The sequence below is a fragment of the Podarcis muralis genome, chromosome 9, assembly GCF_964188315.1.
Source record: "Podarcis muralis chromosome 9, rPodMur119.hap1.1, whole genome shotgun sequence".
Classification (NCBI taxonomy): Eukaryota; Metazoa; Chordata; class Lepidosauria; order Squamata; family Lacertidae; genus Podarcis; species Podarcis muralis.
Genome location: NC_135663.1, coordinates 20,812,795 through 20,837,322, shown reverse-complemented (window position 1 = coordinate 20,837,322; position 24,528 = coordinate 20,812,795). Strand labels below are relative to the sequence as shown.

The 24,528-nt window shown below is 46.1% G+C and overlaps 1 protein-coding gene across 2 annotated transcripts in view; it reads left to right on the top strand.

The window, feature by feature from the left end:
* Positions 1 to 5,377: 5,377 nt before the first annotated feature.
* TSPAN5 (tetraspanin 5) overlaps positions 5,378 to 24,528 on the top strand; it is a 96,378-nt gene continuing 77,227 nt past the window's right edge. Inside the window, exon 1 of one of the 2 annotated variants that reach the window (XM_077933856.1) lies at positions 5,378 to 5,976. In XM_077933856.1, coding sequence (XP_077789982.1) covers positions 5,896 to 5,976 — 81 coding nt within the window. In that variant the 5' untranslated portion in view covers positions 5,378 to 5,895. The remainder of the gene's footprint in view (positions 5,977 to 24,528) is intronic. The other variant, XM_028743431.2, reaches the window with a different exon arrangement.

Sequence of the window (24,528 nt, the reverse complement as noted above, 5' to 3'; positions counted from 1 at the left end):
TCTGTTTAGGGAATGCGACTTTAAATCACAAGAATGGACTGGGATAGTGGTATTTCTGATCTTGCAATGCAGCCTTGTGATTTCATTTTGCAAAGGTCATCTTTGCACCATGGCGCCGGATATGCTTAAGATGTCCCTGTGGACCATTGGCCAGATCCAGCAGGCTTAATCTTACATCCTTAAGATTTAACTATGCACCAATTTAAGATACAACTCCAGATTTAATTATGTTTACAGACTGGAGGTGTGCACTGTAGATCAGTGTCTAAATCTGCTGGCTCCTGTCTCTTCTAACTGGCTGTTGCAACTTTGCTGATATGCACTACGTTTGAAAGTTGTGAATATTTTAGTGTTCTGAAAAATGATATATTGGGAGGTGTCAGAGCTGCTCCCCGATCCCAGCTCACAGAGGATCACGCTAGCCAGCGTTCGCTTTATAAAAGTCTTTATTGAGTTACAGTTTCCATTTCCAAGCTGCTGCGTGCAACTCTACGTCTTATGGCTAGACCGGCGAAGCTCCGTCTGAATCTCCGCCCCTCGTACACCAACTTAATATCCTCGCCTTACTCCACCTTTTCCGCCTGACCGTCCTTCTCTGGGTCCCTCTGCCCCCCGTGGTCTCCTCCCTCCGGGACTCCTCTGACGCTGACCCCCCGGACCCTCCTGTCTCCTTGCGTCGGGCTTTAGGACCTGGCTCCCTTTCCGGGCTGCTTACTGCGCCGCCTTCCCGTGCATTTGAACTTGGCGCGCGCGCCCAGCCTTCCACTTTCCGCTTGACCGTTTCTTCGCTCCCCGATGGGGGTGTGGTCACTCCTGACTCATGCCCTCCTCCCTGCTGCGAGCTGCCAGGGCTCGATCCCTGACGTCCTTCCTCTCCACTGCGCTCTGGTGGGGACGCTGGCCCCGATTTCCAACTGCTGCCCTCTGAACCCCCGCTGGCCCCTTCCTCCTGGGGTGTCCCCCTAGGCCCCCCCTTTGCTCTGGCCACTGGCGCTCCTTTCTGTGAATCTTCCGATTCACTGGAAAGACTCGGAGATCTCGGGTCGTCGTCATCACTCATCCTTTCTTCGGACTCCTCCCCCTCGCTCTCTGTTTCCTCCCTTGCCCTCGCCTCTGCTCCTGAACCCCTGACAGGAGGCTACAGAAATGTGTGCGTTCATGTCATCTAAAAGTGAAAATGTGCCTTCTAGGATGCAGGAAATACATATTTAAAAGATGAAATCTGGAGGATTGCTTGGCAGAATGCGCCATCGCCTTGTCACACCACACAGAAGCAGGTGGCTCATTTGACTTCATTATTATCGTAGCATAAGCTGCTTATGCACATAAAGGAAAATGAGTGTACCTATTTGCTTCCGTTAAGTATTGATTTTATTGTTCTGTTCTCTGTAATTAATTGCCATAAAAATAGCACAATTGTTTTGCCCTGTTAGAGACCTTCAAGGCATCTGTAAGATTTTTGTACACATGTGACCGTGATGTTCTAGGAACATCTGTACACCAGACTCAAACTTTATCGGGTTGCAATCCTGTACTGCCTTAAAATGGATTCAATGAAATATTTGCCAGAACATATGCCACATGTGCATATATATGCATATACCAAATCTTTCCGTTTATAAGACACCCCCTATTTTTGGGGACTCTGATTTAAGAAAATGGGGGGAGATCTATCCGTGTATAAGATGCCCCCAAATTTTGGACATTATTTTTTAGGGGGGAAACCTAGTCTTATACACGGAAAAATACAGTATTCTGGACATGTCCCCAAATTAGAAAATTTACTTACTTCTGAGTCAACCTGTTCTCGGGATTTTTGGGGGGAAAGCATGACAGTTTAAAGCAGTATCACAATACTTTAAATGTATGGTGTGAATGTTGCCTTGAACTCCTAAAGAGGGGCTTCTCTGGGGTCCAATTTGGTCTGCATCTCAGAAGGGAAGTGGTTACTTCTGAGCCACTGCGTAGCTGCCAGGGGAGACACATGCCTCGGGTGTGCTGCAGGCCCTGCGATAAGTGCCACCCCCTGGGTGAGTGGTGCCCAGTGTGCCCCCCCGCCCCTCCCTAGCTACGCTGCTGATCTGAGCCTAGATGTAGAGTGCAGAGCATTCACATTTACTCTGCAGCAAGGATTGGGAACCTGTGGCCCTCCAAGGTTTGTTGAAATTCAAGCCCCATCAGTCCTAGCCGGCATATCCAGCAGCCAAGGATTCTGGAAGTTGCAATCCAACATCTGGAAGGTTACAGGTTTCCCATGTAGGACTTTAGTAGGAATAATATTGAGTCCCGTTGTTAACAGGCAGTTTCCGGAGGGGTAACCATATTTGCATGTTGCAGCAAAGACTAACAAATTTATGATGGCATAAGCTTTGTTGAACTATGAAAGCTTATGCCGTAATAAATTTGTGGGTTTTGAAGGTGCCGCAAGACTTGATGCAGTTGACGGGCAGCAGCCTTAGTGCCTTTGTTGATCCCTATTGGATCTCTTAAGTCGGATCTAGCGAGCACATGCATACTGTAACACATCTATCATGCTGTTCATTTTCCAGCATTCTGCAGAAGTCTTCATGGGCAATTTCAACTGTCTGTTCGTGGAAAACACCACCAGATGTTTGGATGTTGCATTTTACAGCTGTTTTATAACACACACAAAAAGTTTTGATATTTGTCCATTCCCTCTCTTGATGAGAAAAGAGAAAACCCTGATGTTCAGGAGGGAGATGTTTTTGAAACCAAAGGATTAAGAATCGTTCTTTGTGTACACCTTGCACATCTTGTGTGGTTTGAACCACAAGGAATGAAGACGGTGGAATGTATTATGATCACCACACTTACCAAACATTACAATACATGGAGGGAGGGAATGCTTGCAAAAAAGAGGGAGAGCAATATACGTTATTCCCATAAATTATTGTATAAATTGGTATTGTTATTGTCCTAGTGCTTATGCAATTATGGCAGTCACTGCTGTTTGTCCTCGTCTTCGCCATTGACAGGGGAGCGGAGTGCTTCTCTCTCTGTGCCCATTGAGGGGCAACTACTGCTTCTGCTCCTTGTTATTGCTGTGCCCAACCCCAGGGAGAAAGGTGCTCATAGCAGCAGCACTGAGCCGCCTTCTCTGCTGACCGAGCCTTCTGTGCCTGTTGGAGCATGTGTGTGAGGCTAAACAAAATGGCGGCCTCCAACTGTAATTTCTTTATCTACTAGCAGAAATTCAAGCCTGTAACGCCCTTGCACTGCTTCCTATGAACTCATTGACAAAGTTGTGTATATCGGGCAACAACATACAGGCTGTTAGTAGATTATATAAATCACAAGTATTATTTAATAGTTCTTTCGAAATCCAGTTTTCTGCAAAACCTTTTCTGAACCAACGTGAGCCTCGGCGTCCCTGTGGCTTTCTGCCGCAGACCTGGCTCTTCAAGCCCTGTTATTTCCCTTTGGTACTGACCCCATTGAAAATTACATTCTAAGACCTCATAGCAGGCAGGAACTGTGTCACTTCTGCGTACGTTGTGCTGAATAAAATGCTAAATAGTACTGATAGTTCCAGCAGCGGATCAAAGAAAACAAAGCGGAGGTTTCTCTTTAGAACAGGTTGTTCCGGTGCAAACCAGCAATTTGCAAAATTGTAGTGTTTTCCCTTGTAAGCTTCAGGAAGTTTAGTATTCTGTCTGATGCAAAAGGTGAGACCGGCTGGATAGCGACAGGAAACTGCATGGGGGTCAGTAAATAAAGTGATCATGCCACTGATACGAATGAACGGATTTATTACGGTCACAGACCTTAGATACAGAAAATATTGCTGGGCCTGAATAAACAAGTACCATTCGTTGAGAAAGGCTACGCGATAAGATTGCAGTCGGATAGTAGCTAGGAAAATTGCAAGTGAATAGTTCATGGACTGCAGCACTTTTTATTAAATGTCACAAGGAAATTGCTAAATGTAGATGCCATGAAACTCTTTTCTCCTGATCATGTTACAATTCTTGGAAAAATTTGCTAGAGAGTAATTGGGGAGGATTTACTTCTAAGAAAGCATGTAAGACTGCAGGTCTTGAAAACAGTCCAGGATTATTTTACATGATAGGACTGCTGCATGAAGGGGAGGTATGCAAACATGGCAGGTGTTTTGCCAAGTGAGCAATCCATGTGATTCACTATATGGGTCACTGGGCACCTTTCCTTTGGATAGGAAGGGTAAGGACCACGGTTCAGGGGCAGAGTTCAATTCCCAGGTTCAATTCCTGGAGAGCCACAGCCTGTTAGTGTAGGCCAGTGTTTCCCAAACTTGGGTCTCCAGCTGTTTTTGGACTACAACTCCCATCCTAGCTAGGGAGCTAGCAGGACCAGTAGTCAGGGATGATGGGAACTGTGGTCCAAAAAAGAGTTGGCGACCCAATTTTGGGAAACACTAGACTACCTCGGTAGATAGACCAATGGTCTTACTCAGTATCGTAGTTTATTAGGATCCTATATTTGATGTGGGCAGCTGGAAAGTGTTGAACCCAAGAGGAAAATTGCTGCTTACCAAAGAAATTTATTTGAAGGGTGTGATATTCCCATAACAAAAGCATGCACAATCATTTGATGTCTTTGTTTTTATTTTCATTATGTATTCCATGTATATTGTAATTTTATGTTGTGAACCACTCTGAGATCTACCGGTATAGCTAGGGTGGTATACAAATTTAATAAATAAATGAAAAAAATCGTTTATAAATTTGTCCCCGCTTGTAATCTCCCTTTGGACGGTTGCCAAATGACATGGAACTGTTATTACCGATGGCGATTAGGAAGGCTTTTGCTGGATTTTTACCAGAATTTAGCCCGATCTTGTTACTGCTGACGTTCATTTAGTAGAAGCCTCTTTTTGCGTGGGGCGGGGGTCTCTGCGACGCCGGAAGCGGCCCACGTTGGAACCCCGAACCAACCCGCACCTGTGCATTTGATGCAAATCTGCACGCCTCTTTTTCTTGGCGTTGCGCTGGTTGGTGCCCACCCCGCGGTGGGCCAGAGGTTGCGGCGGCGGCGAAGGTTTGCTGAGGCTGCTCATTAAAGCGCGCCTCTTTAAAAGAGAGCAAGAGCGAGCTGGGCCAAGCCTCCGCCTCCCCTCCGCACCCCAATCCTGGACGCCCGTCCTTAGACAGCTCCCCCGGGGTACACAGGCAGAGAGTGGCTTTGCTGCTGCGAGGCGCTCCTCGGCAAGCGGCCCGCTGTCTCCGCGCGCGCCTCTCTCTCCGTCTCGGCCTGCGAGCGCGCGGCGCCTCCCTTCTTTGCGGAGGGGGCGGCCCTCGCGGCGGGAGGAGGCTGCGCGCTGCTGCTGCCGGAGCGAGGCGGGGTGGGCCGAGGGAGGAGGAGGAGGAGGAGCGGCAGCGGGGGGAGCGAGCGAGCGAGGCGATCTGGTCGCGCGGCTCCTGCAGCGACCTGCCTGCGCCGGCGGCGGCGGTTGCAGCGGTAGCAGCGGCATCCCCCTCCGGGCAGCGCCGGCAACGTCTGCTCCGCGCTCTCCGGCGGCGGCGGCGGCGGCTCGGCCTCCCGCTCCTCGATGTGCCTAAGCAGGAGGTGGCGGAGGAGGCAGCAGCAGCAGCAACGGCGGCGGGGCTTGCACTCGCCCCACGGGGACTCGCCGCTTGCGCGCTCCGGGCAACCCTGAGCCCAAGCCTGCTGCCTCTCTCTTGCCTGCCACTCCGGCTCCTGCATCTTTTATCTGCGGCGGCGGCGGCGGCGGCTCGCGCTTCCCTCCCCTCGCCCCCATCTCCCCACCCCCTTTCCAATTTCCCCTCAACACCCCCCCCCCCCAAATACCTTTTCTTCTCTCTCTCTCTCCCCCGCCCTCCTCTCTGTATCCCCAAACCGGGCTGCAAGCGCGAAGTGTCTTCATGAACCCCAAGGATGTCCGGGAAGCATTATAAGGGCCCTGAAGTCAGTTGTTGCATCAAATATTTCATATTCGGCTTCAATGTCATTTTCTGGGTAAGTGGAGTGGTTCGTTTTATGGGCCAAAGCTGTGTGGGGCTCGTCTGAATTTTTTAGCTGGGCGAGGATTTACCCTCCCCACCCCTTTCCAGAGAAATTGGAGGTGTGTGTGTGTGTGTGTGTGTGTGAGAGAGAGAGAGAGAGAGAGAGAGAGAGAGAGAGAAAGAGAGAGTGAAATAAGCCCAGCAGAAAATAAACACAAGGCACTTAAGCGTGAATGGGGTTTTTCATGAAGTAAATAACCTAGCAGGATACGTGTGTGTGTGTGTCTTCGTGTTGATGTTTTTTAGTGGGATGATCTTTACAGGGGACCCCCCCCCTTCCAACATTTTGGGCAGTATTTGACTTTTTCTGGCCATAGTCTTTCATGTTCCGTGGATAATAAAGGAACGGCTTGGTTTTTCCACCATCCCTACAGTAGATCCCCTTGCAAGGTGTGATTCTGTTTCTCCGCCACCCTCCACCTCCCTTTGCCCCTATTGTTGTGGTTTAAAAGGGACTGATGAGACTTCCATGGACTGGAGAAGGCATAATGCCGTGTTCCAAGTGTTCCTGGAAGGCTAAAGAGCTGTGTTGTTGGGAGAGGAGGGTTACACAACGACTGTAGGTAAGAAATGGGTCCGTTGTGGTGGGCTCCTGTTAATGCAGCAGAAACAAGAGTGTACAATACTTTGCCGCTGCAAAATAGATCCCCTTTTTAATTAAAAGAAAAAAGAATATACATTGGGATTAGGATAAGCATTTGCTCGAAATTCTGCATGCATACAGATCACCTACTGAGTCACCCCCCCAACATTTTTAATTGTTTTGTTGCCCCTGCTATGGTGGGATTGGAACTGTATGTTGGAATATTACATCACTATGCTCTTTCCACTGCTTCATCCCAATTTGCTGTAGCTTTGAATGCTCTTCTCCTTTTATAAAAAGCATTTTGCTGTCTCTGTGTATGTATGTGTTTAAACACACACACACACACCACAATGCCATATGAGGTTTTACATTTTTGAATTATTGTTACATAATGTGAACCTTTGGGGATGTAGCAGGCTGTGTTCGTATGGATATTTCAGAAATGGGGATATTGACTGGGATAATGGATTCTGGAAACAATTGAATAAATAGCATTTGGTGTTCACTGCAGCGAAGTTGGGTCAATAGGAGAGCTCTCATGAACTAACCCTACTTGTGAGCAGGACATTACATAAAGGAAATTGATTCCCTGTTAATGGAGAGGGTGTGTGCGCATACACACAACACAGAGTGCAAGAGGAGGTCTGGATTTCAAGTTGAGAGACTGCAAAAGTAGGCTTGGCTGTAAGTCTGTGGCTAGTTTATATGGAAATACATTAAAAGCAATTCTGATCTGTTATTCCATATGGAAAGGAAGGAAGTGTCACCCATCCTCCTCCTGCTTTCCTTGTTGCCAGGATAGAGCTTTGATTATTTCTGGCACTTGGGTTCAAAAGTTAATGGAGATGCGGCCAAAGGCCTGGAACCGAAACCAGGTGTTAATGTTGCTGTTGAACCTGCCAGTGGAGGAGGCTGCTTTGTACATATGGCGAATGGGCCCTGGTCCATGAACGCTTTCCCTGTGATAAATATGTGAACCTTCAGTATCACAAGACTCTTGGTTGTATCTTGCTGCTAAGAAAGGCCCGTGTAAGGACATAGTTGTAGTGTTGCATTCTTACTAGCAAACTAGAAAATCCAGACTTGGATAAAGTGCTATGCAGGGGCTGTGCAGTTTCTGGTGTGGCAGAAGGACCTGGGTAGTTCTGTTATGATCATAGTGGGTTCATCAAATCGCTTGCATATGCCTAAAGAGATCTTTTAGTTGCTGCCTAGAACAACAATAGCTATGCTATTGACATTAAATTAAAATAGTGCTGCAATTTTGGCATTAGGAGTAAGAGGAAGATACGTATCTGAAGATGTTCTGATGTTCTAGATTGAAAACTGACTTTTAAAAGCTGATGCATATGACTCTCTCTACTCAAGGTTTCCTTTTCTGTTTTTTCACCTCTTGCTAGAGAAGGCAGGTAAAAATAAAACTAGTCTTCTGCCTCACCTTTTAGATACCCCCCCTCTTGTTCTGCCATGGAGTGCCAAAGCTCTATTGTTCCCTGCTTCTTCCTAATGTCATATTTGAATCCCATCTGTGCTGCTACAAATCTGGTGCAGTGTTTTTTTTTTTGCAGTGACTGTTCAGCTGTCCATAGTATTGGTTCTCGAAATGGGGAGGGGGAGGGGGTGGGCACTGTGATGAATTCAGATGTTCCCCAGCTGACATAGAAGGCACAGTAGAATGAATCATGCAGCCTTCTTGGAGAGAGCATATTACAGGTTCTAGACTGTATGCTTATGAAAGTTAGGATCAGTACTGAAATGCACAATTTGGCATGCTGACAAAAAAAGAAGTTCCTCTCTAATTCATTATGACCCTGTACTATAACTTTAGTGGTTCCCTGGCTCTAGTCTTATAAATGCTTGTATTCCAAGGAGAGTTGTGCAAAAGATGCTTCTTATGCTTGACTCACCTGTACAGTTATCACAGGTAGCAGAGTTGTTGAATTTCAACCTTTCTCCTATTAAGAGGTTGGAGATGTGTTAATGGGTGTTGGAATGACTTACTGTGACGCACTGAATGGTTTTCTAAATGTAGCAGGAATGAATGAAGTGGTAGTGTAATTATTTGCAGACTTCGAACAGGAGTTTTGAAATCCTCATGAATCCAGTTTTCAGTACCATTAGCCTGACTTTAAATTGCTTCTCCATTTTAGCTTTAGGCCTTGAGTACTAGGATGTTTTCAGACTAAATGCATTCTGTAGGGGGCTGGTTGTTGGCTAAAGCGACTTTCTATCTCCCAGACTCTTAAACTTGATGAATATGTTGAATGAACATGGGCTGAAGGTGTCATACATCATACAGTAGTGAGTGCCTGATCTGCTATGAGGTTACTTTGAGCACGTATCTTCAACCTTTTCAGACTCAGGGATCCACTTTTAACCCAAATATGCACCTGGTGACCCATTTCTTAATCATTTACCATATATATGCATGGTGGTAGTGCTCCTGTTGTGACCCACCTTGGATCAGGCTGTGATCCATTAGTGGGTCCCAACCCACCAGGTTAAAGATTAGTGACTTAGAGGCCAGAATGTCACTTTGGTTTAGCTGCCATCATGACGACACAGAAGCAGGACAGTTTAAGGCTAGGTAGGTTTATTTTAGAACTGAAGTTGCTGAACACCTTTAGTAAGCATTGCCTACACACTGTGGTTTTCTTAATTGCACCGTGTTTCTGCAAATTGGCTGATTAGTTTGGGCGCCTTTTGATGAAGAGCCAATTGGCTACCAGGTGGATCTTGTTGCTTAGTTTGGGGAGGTGGCCTCGGGAGAGGATGAAGATAAGGTTGAAAAAATGTTTGAAGTGTGAAGTACCTTCCAAAATGCTAGGCTTACATCTGCTTCCAATTCATGTTCAATGAATGTTCACTGTGAACATTTTAATAGAATGACCAGACCTTCGGCTGAAGACTGCTTCATACTTTACATTAAAGCTTGTTTTATGAGTATTTTCTTCTTCAAAACTAGCATGTGAGTGAGCTGGTCACTCATGGATCCAACTCGCTGAGGTGTGAGTTGGCTCCTTGCATATTGCATTGTGTCCACGAAAATGGCATGGCATATCTTTACATGCATGCATATCCTTGTATCCGTAGCAGCATGAGCCAAATTTGAACAAGTACATAATTTAACTCAAAACTATGTTTTTGTGGCATGTACATTTTAGTTTAAAGCCAGTGTGAGCAAGTTCTCCTGAAGTTTTTGGAGATCTGATTCATGGACCACATTAATCTGTTGATATGATTATTCTTTGTTGTGTGGAAGGTATTGGTGAACTTGGAGTGTGGTTGTGCACTTTCTAGACCTTGGTTCAGACATGACTGTCTGGCAAGCTGGTCCTGAACAGGCCATGCCACTACTTTTGCATAGAGGAGCAATACTGGTAATTTGCTTCACACAGGGCACAGCTCTACTTGGGAGACATCAGAAGTGAATGAAGATTAACATGTAACTGTACACCCGCTGCCTTGTACAGTTCCCAGTGTCATTTAAAAACCAGATTCCTGCACACTCAGAAATGTGTGGGTAATTCAGCTGTGGGTGAAAATTACAGGGAGAGACTTAAAGGTGATGTTAGTGGTATGTGTGAAAACTGAGCCTGCATTGTTTAGATGATTGCATTTATAATGTATACAGTAGTTTTGATTTAAAAGATATTATGTGGGATGGGTCTAGGCTTGTGTTCAGCAAAGGTCTGCTTGTGCTGGAGGAAAGGGCGAAAGGTGATTTTTTTTTTACTGATAGCTTCTTTACTTCTTCTTTGCCTCTTAATGTAGAGAGGGTCTTCTTGGTAGCTGCTCTTAGGTTGTGGAACTCCCTTACACAAAAGGCGTGGCTGTCCCCCTCTCTGCTTTCAAAAAAGGCAAATGCTTTTTTTGTTTAAACAGTTATTTGGCCACTAGCTGGCTGTTGCAGCAAGGTCTTTTGAGCATGGGTGTTGCCTTTTTGTGTGCTTAAGTGTTTCGGTGCTGTTTTTTTTAATAGGCTTTCTTAATTCATTGTTTTTTCAACGCTATATTTATTGTGTGTTTTTAGTTTAATCTGTTTGAATTTATGATGTGTGTCGCCTTGGGCCAGGCACTGGGAGAAAGGCGTGATAACAATATCTATGGTTTTTGTTTGTTATTGTGTTTGTATTTTTATATTGTAAACCACCCTCTGATCTCCGGAGGAGAGGCAGTATAGAACAGTAATAAATAATAACAATATGAATTAATATTTAAAAATACATTTATTTGTTTTTTACACTGCCTTTCTTCCATCATGGAACCCAAAACCCATGTGGTTTCCTAGAGGTCTCCAATCCAGACACCAACCAGACCTGGTGTGCTTTCAGACCATACCTTCTATAAACTGTTCTGGAGAATTGGGGGACCCTCAGGAAGGACATGAGAGTGGGGAAGGACCCAGGAAGGGGGAATCTCCCCTTCTTCCAGTGAACTTCTGTTGCAACTTCGTTCCTTCCATGTATGGAAGTAGCCCTTCCATGCAAGGAGGGCCAAGTTTATACCAAGTAATAGACTTTGTGGTGTCCTTTCAGACATCTTCCTCTTTTCATCTTGTAAGGTTCAGTGCCTCTTCTGTGATGGTGCCTGCCTTTTCGTTTCTTCAGGAAAGTTCACAATGTGAGTTTATTTAGATCAGGTAGTCCTATGTGGATCACTATGTGTGAACTTTGTGATGAAAGATTCCCCCCCCCATTGTTCTATTTGAAAATTACAGTTAATAACATTAAACTGTACAATTATTTGACTAAATTCTTTAAGTGGGCAACATCTCTGTGAAAACATTCTTTGCCTCTGACCTCACTGACAAAGACAAAGGTGGTGTGAATTGTGAAGCGCTAATACTGAGGTAAAAGATTTCACTTTATATCACACGGTGCCTTTAAGAGCTACGTCCCTCGAACACTTAAAACAAGAACTTAAAATCAGGGTACAGTAATTTTGTATTTGGGAACCTTTGGCCCCCAACGAGTTCAGATCTTGCTGAACTACAACTCCCACAATCCCTGGCGGTCGGCCATGCTTGCTGGGGCTGATAGTTGAGGAGCACCTGCAGGGCCACACCTGGTTGAGATGTTTTAATTTAGCATTTTGTCTTAGGCTGCCAATCCTTCCTGCTTCATGTGTTCCGAAATGTCCTTGTTTTGTAGCTGACTTGTGCTGCAGTCCCACAAGTTTATCTTGGCTACTGTGCCATCTAGGATTTTACCTCACAAACCAGGAACCTGTTTGGTCTCAGGATCTGGTCCAATGTATTCTAGGAAGAAGATTCAGTAGTACATGAGTTCATAACATTTGCTGTGGGGGTTTTTTTTGGCAGAGCACGTGCTGGGCTTATTTTTGTGGTATTAGCCATATGGGAGGTTTTAAATTGTCTCCTGACTTGGAGATTGGCAGAAAGCAAGCTAAATCTGGTTATATAAGTGTTCTCTGGGGAAAAGCAGAGTGAAAGGCATGCTGTCCTCTGTTGGGCAACAGCTAACTTGACTGCAAATCATTAATAGCATCTTTTGAAAGGGGCGAATACTTTTCCATGGCAATGAGTTGCAGAGGCTTCGGGAAATAAAAATGGCCGCTCTTCTAATTTACCCTGGGATTTATTTCATCTTCTCCTGGTGCAAGAACTTTGTTATTTCTTTATATATATTGGAATTATAGCTCTATGCCTTGTGGAAGGCCCAAACGCCATCATCTTGTTACTGAACTAAAGGGCAAATTGGCTGTGGCAGCTGTGCCAGGCTGATGCCCATGCTAACTTTCAGCCCTTTGGTTTTGACATCAAGTGGCAACTGATGTATTTATCTCTAGGTAGTAAAGTACAAGCTGGATTCAGATAGTGACTGGAGGCAATTCATTAGCGCTAAATGGGAATCTATGGTAACAGCAGCTTGCTTGGCAGCCACCCCAGCGTGATGCTTGTGTACCCTGGATAAAGAGCTGGGGAAGAGTCATACCTGGTATCCAGAGAATTTCATACGCATGCCCAAATGGGCCTGCCAGTTCCTTTTCCCATTGCAGATCCTTCTGCGTAGGACGATACCACCTTGGAGAGGGTCTTGACATTCAGGGGCAATTTTTAAAGCAACATAGGAAGCTGTGGTCTGAAGGGGAGAGCCCATGGAAAATGTTGGGAACAGTCCCCCAGAAATTTATCTTGCCCAAGCCTCATTGAAACTCGCAGGGAGATGTGGATGCACAAGGTGTGTCTTTGCTGCGGGGTCATGTCCACACAATACCTTTGAAGCGCATCCCCCCTGTATCTGGTTAAGGTGCTGGGAGTGGTAGCTCAGCGAGGGGCAAACTATGTTTCCCAGGATTCTTTTTGGGGAAGCAGTGTGCTTTCAATATCTGGTGAGGATGTGAGCTGGCTATTCCTTGTGTGGCCCTTTTGGTTCGTTGCCTGAGGTTTTAGAGATGCTCAGTTTGGGAGAGCGTCTTCAGGAACTCTCGCCGAGTAATTTGTAGGGAAAATGCAGGAAAGCCACAAGTGAATAGTCTCCGCGTGTAGTCATCTCATATACAGATCTACATGCAGGCTTGGCTTGCTTTCCTACAAATAATTGATCTCCATACAGGAGAAAAACATCTGAAGCATCCTTAGGCCATACGTTCAGTACAGGCATAGCATAAGTTCACTTCAAAACAGGTTTTTCAATTGGAACCAGATTTGAAAAGCTGCGCTACTCACAGATGTAAATTCTGTTCTCCCATCCCCCCTCCTCTTTATGGCTTTCACATTGCATTAATTTATGTGGTGAAGATGAGAATCCTGGTTAATGTTAATTATAGTTTTTGAAACTTGGGTTTGAAATGGGCTTGCAAATTCCAGTTATATTTAAGGATGGCTAATGGAATACAGCTTCTGAATATTGTTTGCAGGCTACACCTTAATCTTGTCTAGGTAGCACAGTAGTTAAGGGTTTTTCATCTGTAACCAGTGAAAGGATGCATAATCAAATTATGTAAAAGCCAATTATTTGCCACTTTAGGCCTCATCCTTCAAATAGATTTCTACTGTCCATTCTTAACACCTGTCTATATAATCCAGTTGTTTTCAAATGGGATTTCCCTGAAAGTTTGCATAAACATACATGAACCAAGATTTTACGTGCAGGTCCTTGATGAAAAAAGCTACCTAAATTGTAGCTAGGCACTGGGCCAATAAAGGTCTTTTTAGAAACCTGAAAAGAGCAGCTGGTGTGGAAATAAAATAGTGATATTCGCTGCTCTTATTTGAATGCTTTGCACTACCCTGGCTTTTCCTGCTTTCACAGTCTTCCTTTTAATTCCTCCCACCCCAGTCTAGCTTTGCTTTTGGTTTTCCAAGTAAAACATGTGCAGATTCTTTGAGTTGGGTGGGCCCGGACAAACGATTTGCTTCATTTATTAAATTTATATCCTGCCCTTCATAGGATGGCAAACAACAAGGCAGCAGGTTTGTTTGTTTTTTATTTTTAAAAACCAAGTAAATGAGTGTCAAGAACATTGAAAAACAGACTTGCAATTAATATTTTTATTTATTAAGATTTATATACCACTTGATTGTAAAAACAACAACCTCAGAGCTGTTTCAGTATTTTTCAGCCCTCAAATGTGTGGTTTAAGCAAGGATTTTTTAAAAAAGGTTTCTTCTGAACATTGACAATGAAGGAGGGAGATGCAATTTGCCAGAGCGGACATTCCACAGAAACGGCGCCACCACAAAGAAGGCCCTGCCAAGCATGATTACTGACTGGGCGGCACTAGCAAAAGGGCTTTAGAGTCTGGGTGGGGAACCTCAGACCCAGGGACCAAAGACATCCTTTCCCGCCTTTCTGCCTGGCCCTTAGAACTGTCCCCAGGCTACACCCCTTGCTGGCCATATTTCACACCCCAAGTGCTTCTTCCTATCTGGAATGTGTCCCTTGCATTCTGACAAGGGCCCCTTGCTTGACAGGATGGTGGGTAAAGAAAGGTGTGTTTGTGTGTGTAGAAACTAGCTTAGTGTACAAAGGTAAAATTGACACCAGCTACTTTGCCCCCCTTTTGCCTCTGGCACCCCCCTGCCACTGACCTGCGACCCTCAGAGGGCAACCCTACATCAGCCCTGTATTTCTCTTTGTTCCCTGCTCCACTTCTCCAGCTGCTACCTGCTGTCTTTCCTAAGCCAGAAGGAAAACTGAGCTAGACAACAGAAGTGTTGTCATTTCTGCCTTGGAAGCTACAGGTTGCAGGGATCTTTTTTTCCACGTTGCCAGTCTTGGCTTTAAGTCGCTGTGGTGGGCTTCTTGAATAGCTCAGTGGTATGAGCAGGTAGGCAAAGTTACCTGCTCCCAAGGTCCAGTTGCCGCTTTCCAGTAGAGTTGCAAATTCTACTTTTACCTGACAACCTCCTTGTGCAAGCACAGGATAAGGATAAAGGTAAAGGTAAAGGTACCCCTGCCCGTACGGGCCAGTCTTGACAGACTCTATGGTTGTGCGCCCATCTCACTCAAGAGGCCAAGGGCCAGCGCTGTCCGCAGACACTTCCGGGTCACGTGGCCAGCGTGACATCGCTGCTCTGGCAAGCCAGAGCCGCACACGGAAACACCGTTTACCTTCCCGCTAGTAAGCGGTCCCTATTTATCTACTTGCACCCGGGGGTGCTTTCAAACTGCTAGGTTGGCAGGCGCTGGGACCAAGCAGCGGGAGCACACCCCGCCGCGGGGATTCGAACCGCCGACCTTTCGATCGGCAAGCCCTAGGCGCTGAGGCTTTTACCCACAGCGCCACCCGCATCCCATTTTACAGGATAAGGATATGGTGGTATTAATCTCCTATGGATTCTCTACATCAGGAGCTGCAAACTATGGCGCTCCAAGCCACATGTTGCCCTGACCATAGGTTTGGGTCACGCTTCCAAGAAAGCTTAGTATGTGAAATGACTAGAAACAAAGATTGTTGGCGCAGATTTATTTTTCAATGTAAAGCTTAAGAAAGAAGATCTGGCAGACTTCTCCCTCTCTTCCGCTCCAAATAATATTAGCTCTCAAGTAAGTGGTGTGCAGATCTGAAAGTGTGCTGTGTGCTTGGCTCCTGCGGCTTTTGCATGGCACAAAGGGAGTTTTCCAGCCTTCGTAACATTTGGGGCCTCATTTGCGCAGCCTCTATTTACAAGTGGCTCCCATTGACTTTAATGGGAGCTGGCTTGGTTGCGGCAGCTGCGTATTCAGAGCCTTTTGGTTTTCATCCAGTGTGGGGGAAAGATGTGAAAAGACTTCAAAAAGAGCCATGGCCATTATTTGCAATCTGCTTAAATAGCCGAAGAGCAAATGTGCAGGAGCAAAGCAGGTTGGGTGTAGCTGGGATGCAACCTCTGATAACAGGTTTGTGGAGGGGAGCGTATTGTTCCTGTCTTTTGCAAACAGACCAGATGGATGTGCCTTTATTTGCTCACTTGTTAGAGAGGGTGATGATCGCTCATCTTCATGGCCTGATGCTTCTGATGTTGGGGGGAGCCTAAGAGACTAAAGTGGCAGTGGAGGAAAACAAATTAAACATGCACAATCCTATGGGTTGGTGGTAGGGGACCATTACCAACTCAGCTAGGAACTTACAGGTAGTCTTGATAAGACATCTTTAAGCCTTAGTTCTCTTTCCATAAAACAACAACTTGCTTTACAGGGTGGAAAGCAAGAAAGAACAAGGCCAGGATTGTGAAATGACTTGTATGCCAAGTAATCTATACATGATACTAATGGAATGCAGCAGTAAATAATGGCTCTTTTGTCTTGATGTGGCTATCAGTTGAGGAGAATGTCAGCATTTTAATCGGCCCTTGCTAGCGTTCTAGTGCTTCTGTGTCCTGTCTCTGTCAGCCACTCATACAAACCCAAGTCAGTAGCATAATGCCTTCTCTGACACTGGCCTTAAGTAATCGCTAGGAGGATTTTCTTGGACCAAATCTCTAGGAGATTTGTTGTATTCTCATTAGCAGACTCCTTTCTGCGACTGGGTCTTTCAGTTTCGTTTGATTTCTTCTAAATATTTATACTCGCACCTTTTGTAGGACTCTGTCCTCACGTGGCTGTTTCCAGAAGTAAGGTAACCACAATTACAGTAGAAATAGAAAAAAAGAAATTAAAGCTAAGCACCGGGTTATAAACAGAGTGTAAGGCCCTCCTTGAACAGATTAAACCAGAGATCTTTACATGGCTGTGGGTGGGGGGAGAGGAATGTTCACTTTTAATATGGGTCTTGGGAACTGGCAGGCTATAAAGGTGGCTGGCAGCTCATCTGGCTGTGCAGTAGCCTTCTGGTTCAGCGATTGCATGGAGCAGTGGTGGGGAACCTCCAGTCCATGGGCTAAATTTTATAGAATTGTAGAGTTGCGAGGGACCCAAGGGTCATCTAGTCCAACCCCCTGCAATTCAAGAATCTCAGCTAGAGCATCCATGACAGGTGGCCTTCCAGCCTCTGCTTAAAAAAAACTCCAAGAAAGGAGAAAAAACACCCAAGGGAATTTGGTCCACCTGACTGCCCATTTTGTCCCGTGAGGCAGTTTTTTGCTGCTAAGGCCCACCTGCCACTTGTCTCTGACATCCTATAACATCAGGTGTGTGGGACAGGTAAAGCTTTGGATGAAAGGAACACAATTGGGAGCCTTAAAGCAGGGGGTCCAGAACTCTGATCCATGGATCACTAGTGGTACATAGGAGAAAATGTTTGGGGTGCATGCCCAATTGTTCCTTTCCAGCCATCACTTACACTGTTCCAAAGTGCTGCTGAATGCACACCTTTCAGATGGGGTGAGATCCACCTGATGCCAAACAGCAGGTGATGGACAGGTGGGCAGTCCTGCTCACCCCTCACATGAGGCCTGCAGAGGGTTGGGTGCTTTTTGATCTGGCTTTCCAGATGAAGTGGGTTCCTCACCTCGGCATAAAACTGTAATGTGTTGCATGCTACCCCCGACTTTTTTGGTTGCAGCCTTGCTATGGGGTCAGTTTGGTTGTGGGCAGTCTAGGCTGCCACACATTCTAGGCATTTATAGGCTTTTATGAGAGGGACGCGGGTGGCGCTGTGGGTAAAAGCTTCAGTGCCTAGGGCTTGCCGATCAAAAGGTCGGTGGTTCGAATCCCCGCGGCGGGGTTCGCTCCCGTTGCTCGGTCCCAGCGCCTGCCAACCTAGCAGTTCGAAAGCACCCCCGGGTGCAAGTAGATAAATAGGGACCGCTTACTGGCGGGAAGGTAAACGCCGTTTCTGTGTGCTGCGCTGGCTCGCCAGATGCAGCTTTGTCACGCTGGCCACGTGACCCGGAAGTGTCTCCGGACAGCGCTGGCCCCCGGCCTCTTGAGTGAGATGGGCGCACAACCCTAGAGTCTGTCAAGACTGGCCCATACGGGCAGGGGTACCTTTACCTTTACCTTTATGAGAGGGCAAGTGTTCTGTGGTCTGGGCAGGTCCTAAATATGTTTAGTTTGCAATCCACATCCCGCTTGGACAGTCTAAGGTTACAGTCCATAACCGGTATTGATAAACTGAACATAATGGGTAATTTATATAAATAGATGTGGCAGAAAAGGCTTTGAGTGAGCAGTGAGGTTTCATTTTCTCTGATCTGAGCTCCATTTAAGGTTTTTAAAAGTTCATTGCGCTATCTAGCAGAGTCATAAGCTGTCAAAGTGGAAAGTGCTTTTCCGTATTTAGTAAAAACATATATATATACTGCCAAGACTATTCTTATCAGCCCTTAATAGGCACAGGAGTTACAGAATCATGGGCACATACCTGAAGTCTGCCCTAAGACAGGCTCCTTGTATACCTTTTTCATGGTGGTTCATTCCAATCCTAAACACGTTGACCTTGGAGCAAGCCCTTGTTAACACAGTGAGATTTGCTTTTGCATGAGCATGCATAGGATTGCGCCTGCATGTGGTGGTCTTTTTATTTAGAATTCTTGACTCTTCTTTAAAACATCTAAGATAATTTCTGTGAATATATTGTTGCTTGACCCCTTAGAACAGGAGTGACATCTGGTGGTGGGGGGGAGGTTTCCCACTGCTGCTTCAGAGGATGTGAGCAAGCAAACTGAAAACCAGCATGGTTTTGGCTTCTTTCTTCCCTAACAGCACCAGTTACTTAGTTGTGAAAGGTCACTGAAGTGCATGATATTTGAAAGCATATCTACATGATAGGAACATCTTATACCAAGTCGAACCATCTACCTCTGTATTGCTTGCACGGACTGGCAGTGGCCATCTGGGATTTGGGACGGGTCTTTCACATACTTCCCTAAAGATGCCAGGGATTGAACCGCTGGCGTTCTGTAGGCAAGGCATGCGCTATGCCACCACACTTCTTACCAATAGGCTTATGGATTTAGAAATGCTGGTTTGCATTTGGCCAAGTCATTCATCCTGCATAAATTCTTACTTGCGACAGTAATAGACCTTTGATAAGAGCTTTTCAGTAACAAGACAGGAGTCATACTAAACGTTGACCCAGTTCTAGTTTAAGCCGTGCTACCCATCTTGTTAGGGACGCGGGTGGCGCTGTGGGTAAAACCTCAGCGCCTAGGACTTGCCGATCGCATGGTCGACGGTTCGAATCCCCGCAGCGGGGTGAGCTCCCATCTTTCGGTCCCAGCTCCTGCCCACCTAGCAGTTCGAAAGCACCCTTAAGTGCAAGTAGATAAATAGGTACCGCTTTATAGCGGGAAGGTAAATGGCGTTTCCGTGTGCTGCGCTGGTGCAGGCTCGCCAGAGCAGCTTCGTCATGCTGGCCATGTGACCCGGAAGTGTCTCCGGACAGAGCTGGCCCCCGGCCTCTTGAGCGAGATGAGCGCGCAACCCCAGAGTCGGACACGACTGGCCCGTACGGGCAGGGGTACCTTTACCTTTACCTTTTACCCATCTTGTGAGTGGCGGTCTCTTGTGCAGAGATGCTGCTTCTTCTGACAAGTATAGTGAGTATATTATCCAGTGTGAGACAATTTCACCATTTGCTGTTTGAAATCTCACGCCAAAAGTGAATCTGCTGGTCCAGGAGTTGGGAGTGCTAGCATCGGGCAACTTGGGCCCAAACCTCATCTTGGCCAAGGACTTGTTAGGTAGTGTTGGTTACTTTGCCTCCGTTTCCCCATCTGTAGCATGGAGATTAGTGAGTCAGCATCCGGGGATGTAAGGCTTGATGTACTGTGCAAATGCTATTCTCTTAGCTTTTCCAGAATCATCTGTTGGAACTAGACTGGTGAGACCTCCAGAAGTGAACTCCCTTGCTTCTCAACCAAGCGTGACCATCTTTCCATACTTGTGGGAAGCCGTTAAGCTCATATTTGTATGGAGCATGCAGCTTACAAATGACATACCTGTGGCTTTAGCTATGGTACCTTGCTACTAAGCTGGAATAGCTTTTGGTGGTTGCTTGAACTGGGTTTGTGCAATGATCGCTGAATAGATTTCCTTCGGATTCCACCCAAAGACCACAATGACACCACAAATTGAGAATGCTGCCAAACTCATTCTCCTGGCTGTGTGAACAAGGCGGGGCAGCAAAGGAAGGGAAGTACATGGGTGTGAGTCTTACTCAGGCTCTTTCCAGCTTGTGCATGTCAGATAAAACCATGGGCCACTGCTTTGTATGTGGGCTGTGGTGCAGTTTCATAACTGTGGTTCAGTTAAGTGCAGGAGGTCAATTTCAGGTTCTTATTCAGTGCAGTCTGCCTCTGCACATGGTAGCTTGCTGCAGAAGGCTGTTTTCAACTCTGAACAAAAGCAAATGCACTCTGGAAAAAGTAGATGGAATAGATCCAAAGCACAGCACAAGGTCTCAACACAGATGATGGGAACATTGGAACACAGGAAGCTGCCTATACAGAGTCAGACCATCGGTCCATCAAGCTCAGTATTGTCTTCACTGACTGGTGACATCTCTCCAGGGCTTCAGGCAGGAGTCTCTCCCAGCCAGCCCTACCTGGAGAGATACTGGGGATTGAACCTGGGAGCTTCATGCAGAACAGATGTTCTACCCCTGATCTACAGCTCTTCCCCAAAGTCTGTCACTGTAGCAGTAGGGTAAGAACAGCCAGCATGTCTTGCATTTGCACCTTTCATTATTTCGTAAGCTTGGGGTTCCTTTTCTTGGTGAATCTGCCATGGCGCTGTTAGGCAAAGAATGTCCGAAGTGAGCAGTTAACTTCATTGTCAAAAGTACACTTACAAATTAGAAAATGGCATGTCCATCTGTCTTACAAAGGGGCCAGCAAACTTTTTCAGCAGGGGGCCAGTCTACTGTCCCTCAGACCTTGTGGGGGGCCAGACTATATTTTGAAAAAAAATATGAATGAATTCCTATGCCCCACAAATAACCCAGAGATGCATTTTAAATAAAAGCACACATTCTACTCATGTAAAAACATGTTGATTCCCGGACTGTCCGTGGGCCGGATTTAGAAGGTGATTGGGCCGGATCTGGCCCCCGGGCCTTAGTTTGCCTACTCATGGTCTTACAACTCTCGGCTACCCCTAGGTGTGCATCTGATGAAGCAGTTGCCCCAACAGAGGGGCTGTGCCCCTGACCTCAACGTATTCCCCCCCCCCCAAGTTGCATGCAAGCAGGCAAGGACTCCATCTGCGTGTAACCTTCTGCCCCTCCTTCAATCCTCTCCTAGTCTTGGGAGACAGTGGAGCCGGAGAGATTAGAGGCAAGAGGATGATATGTGGAAACCCTTTACACCAGCTTGACCTCTTCCTCCTCCTGTACCTGTTCTTCGCTCTCCAGTCCTGCAACTTCACCTGCCTCTTGACTCTTGTCTCCCGACTGTTTCAGGCTCCCCCTGATCACGGATCCCTTCTTCCAAGTCGGTCTCCAACCCCCCCCCCCCCCCAGCCGCCACTCCTCAGTGTACAGCCAGTCCCTGACACTATCCCACCCCCAGAACAAAGACGGCAGTATCAGTACGCCATTCTCAACGAACCAGAAATACTTTTTACCATTTCCCCATTTTTCCACCTTCTCTCCCCCCTCCTCTTGTAGCAGGGGCTCTTCAAAGGCACGTGGTCCCTTGAGAAGGCTGCGACACAGATGCCAGATCATACACGAGAGAGCCCTAGGGCAATGGCGCTCTCAGTGTACAGCCATTCGAACAGAATATTTATTTTCTTTGTCACAACCCACAAACGGTAAACTGAATCCATTCCGAAGGCAAACGGCAACGAAAATGCTCTTACCAGTATCTAATTTAGGTCACGGAAGCCCTTGTTCATATATATTTAAGGTCATGTTTTCTTGGAAAGGACAGTGTGCACTGGGTTCCAAGAGATATCATTCATAAATAACATTCCTTAAAATTTGCCTTCAGTGTTTCAATACATTAAGAACTTGTGCTGATAATGGCCGCACTGTACTTTTTGGGTAAGAAGCACGTTAATATTCTGTTTTCCACTGTTTGCGATTGTATCAAGTCTAACCCTCTCTGTCTTACTGTAAGTTGCCGACAGAGAGCTTTCCACAGCATCTTATTGCAACAGTTTGCAGAGATGCAGCCATCTTGGGTCGCTCGCAAAGTAGAGTCTTGTGGCAATTCAAACATGAAGGTCGTGTACACAGTCCTCTTCACTCTGCATCCAATGCTCTCCCACCCTTGTTTTGGGAAGTGGTGCACACCCCACATGGGTCATAGTCAATATCTGTCCTGTATTGTGTTGTCCCCCAAACCAGCTTCTATCCAAATTGAGAAAAAGAACAACCTAGCTGCATTTAATCTGTTGCTATGGACATAGTTCAGCACTACAATCCTAAACCCATTCACCTGGGATTAAGTCCAATTGAATTCAGTCGGACATATAGATAGTTAGGATTGTGCTGTAATAACACATTTGTTTTGTGTACTTCAGCCCAATACATTTAAGTCTTTACGGCTCCACAATACAGTGGTACCTCGAGTTAAGTACTTAATTCGTTCCGGAGGTCCGTTCTTAACCTGAAACTCTTCTTAACCTGAAGCACCACTTTAGCTAAAAGGGCCTCCTGCTGCCACTGCGCCGCCGGAGCACGATTTCTGCTCTCATCCTGAATCAAAGTTCTTAACCCGAGGTACTATTTCTGGGTTAGCGGAGTCTGTAACCTGAAGCGTATGTACCCTGAAGCGTATGTAACCAGAGGTACCACTGTACTGCCCCCCACTGCCCTCCAGATTCTGATTTTATTTTTGTTTTTCTTCCAAGTGAGGCTCACTTTTTTTAAAAAAACGGTCCTTCTCTCACTTCCCATAGGATTTACTATCCCCACTTGTAGCTGGTACAAAACCTTGTTACTGAATTCAGCAAAACGGACTGCAAGCAACAAAGCGTCAAGGATAGCTAGATGTTGGGCTGGGTGGGAAACAATGTGGCTGGCTCTATCAAATAAGCTGAACACAAATTGAAATCTAAACAAAACAAATGCTACTTGAAAAGTTGAAACCACTTGATGTTTTTGTCCCATTGTTTGAAACTCCAATGAACTCTGTGCTTTAAATAGGTGCCCATTATTTTCAGGTTGAAAGAGATTGCTAGTCTTGTTTTTCTAAATTCCATGGAGCTATACACACATTTTAAAAAGCAGCAAAGCGACTAAACAAACAAAACCCCAATAGAGAAGTAATGCTCCCTGCCCCCGCCGCCCTGGGTAGGGTTCAAAATGCTGTTTAACTGTTTGTATCCCCACTGCACCTCGTATCTTGTGTTTTGAATTTTAAAAAAAGCAACCGCCCTTCTGAGTATTTCAGGTTGCTTGCATTTGTTTGGTCTTAATACAGTAGCGTAGCCCCTATTGCTCTGCTTCTTCTGCAATGGTTGGACTCTTGTACGTGGTATGCATACCAGGGCCTGGCTAGGGAGGGTCCAAATGTTTGGAAGATGAGGGTATAAAGCAATGATATGCAGCCAGTTAGCACAGTGCCACTTCCCGGTGCCTCTGCAGACTCTTTGTAGTATTCGCCATCTTCAAGGTGATCTTTCAACCAAAGGCGAAGAAGGAACTTTTTTCTTGCATATAGAGGGCTAAGTGTTATGATAGGAAGGGCTGTGGTTTTCAGCAGAACCACTCAAGCAGCAGCATCAAAATTGACGGGGTTGCGTAAGCTCTCAAAACCAGTATGCTGTAGATCTGAGGTGGCGAGTTGACAGCCCGTTGCCTGAATCTGGTCTGTGAGTAACTTTATCTGGCATCCAGAAGCCTTGCCGACTCTTAATCAGATGTGGCAAAACCAGTAGAACTAAATTGGCTTAAAACCCAAGCACTCTTTTGCTTTTTTGTTTAATGAGATGGCAAGGCCAGTAGTAGATATATTGAGAGGTGGTTCTCTCCCCCGCCCCAGGTTGTTTAGCCTAGTGCAGGCACAGTCAAACTTGGCCCTCCAGATGTTTTGTGACGACAACTCCCATCATCCCTAGCTAACAGGACCAGTGGTCAGGGATGATGGGAATTGTCGTCCCAAAACATCTGGAGGACCAGGTTTGGCCATGCCTGGCCTAGTGAATGCTTTCCTTGCAATATTTGAAGAATGGATGCATAGCACATGCCAAAATAGTCGCATGCAATTGCTGCACACACCTGAGCTTACACCTTTCCTCACAGGTTCAATGAAACATAGGTGTGCTATTGCCATGTTGCTGCCTGCCTGAAGATTGCCCATGCTTTTGATGTGGGAGCTCTGAAGATGACAGCAGTTCCTCTCAGAACAAGGGTGCATTCAGACATGGGGAATATTGCATTAATTTCCTTGATTATAACACTAGCGCTTCTGCCCCGTTTTCTAATGTTCCTTTCACACTGCAGTACCCGTTGTGTGGCTTTTTGACCAATATACTGGCATATCATGCTAAATTTCATTCACTACAATGGGCATGGTGTGACACAACAAGAAACAACATTGGACAATGTCACTACTGCCCTTCGCTGTGCACACATGTCTGC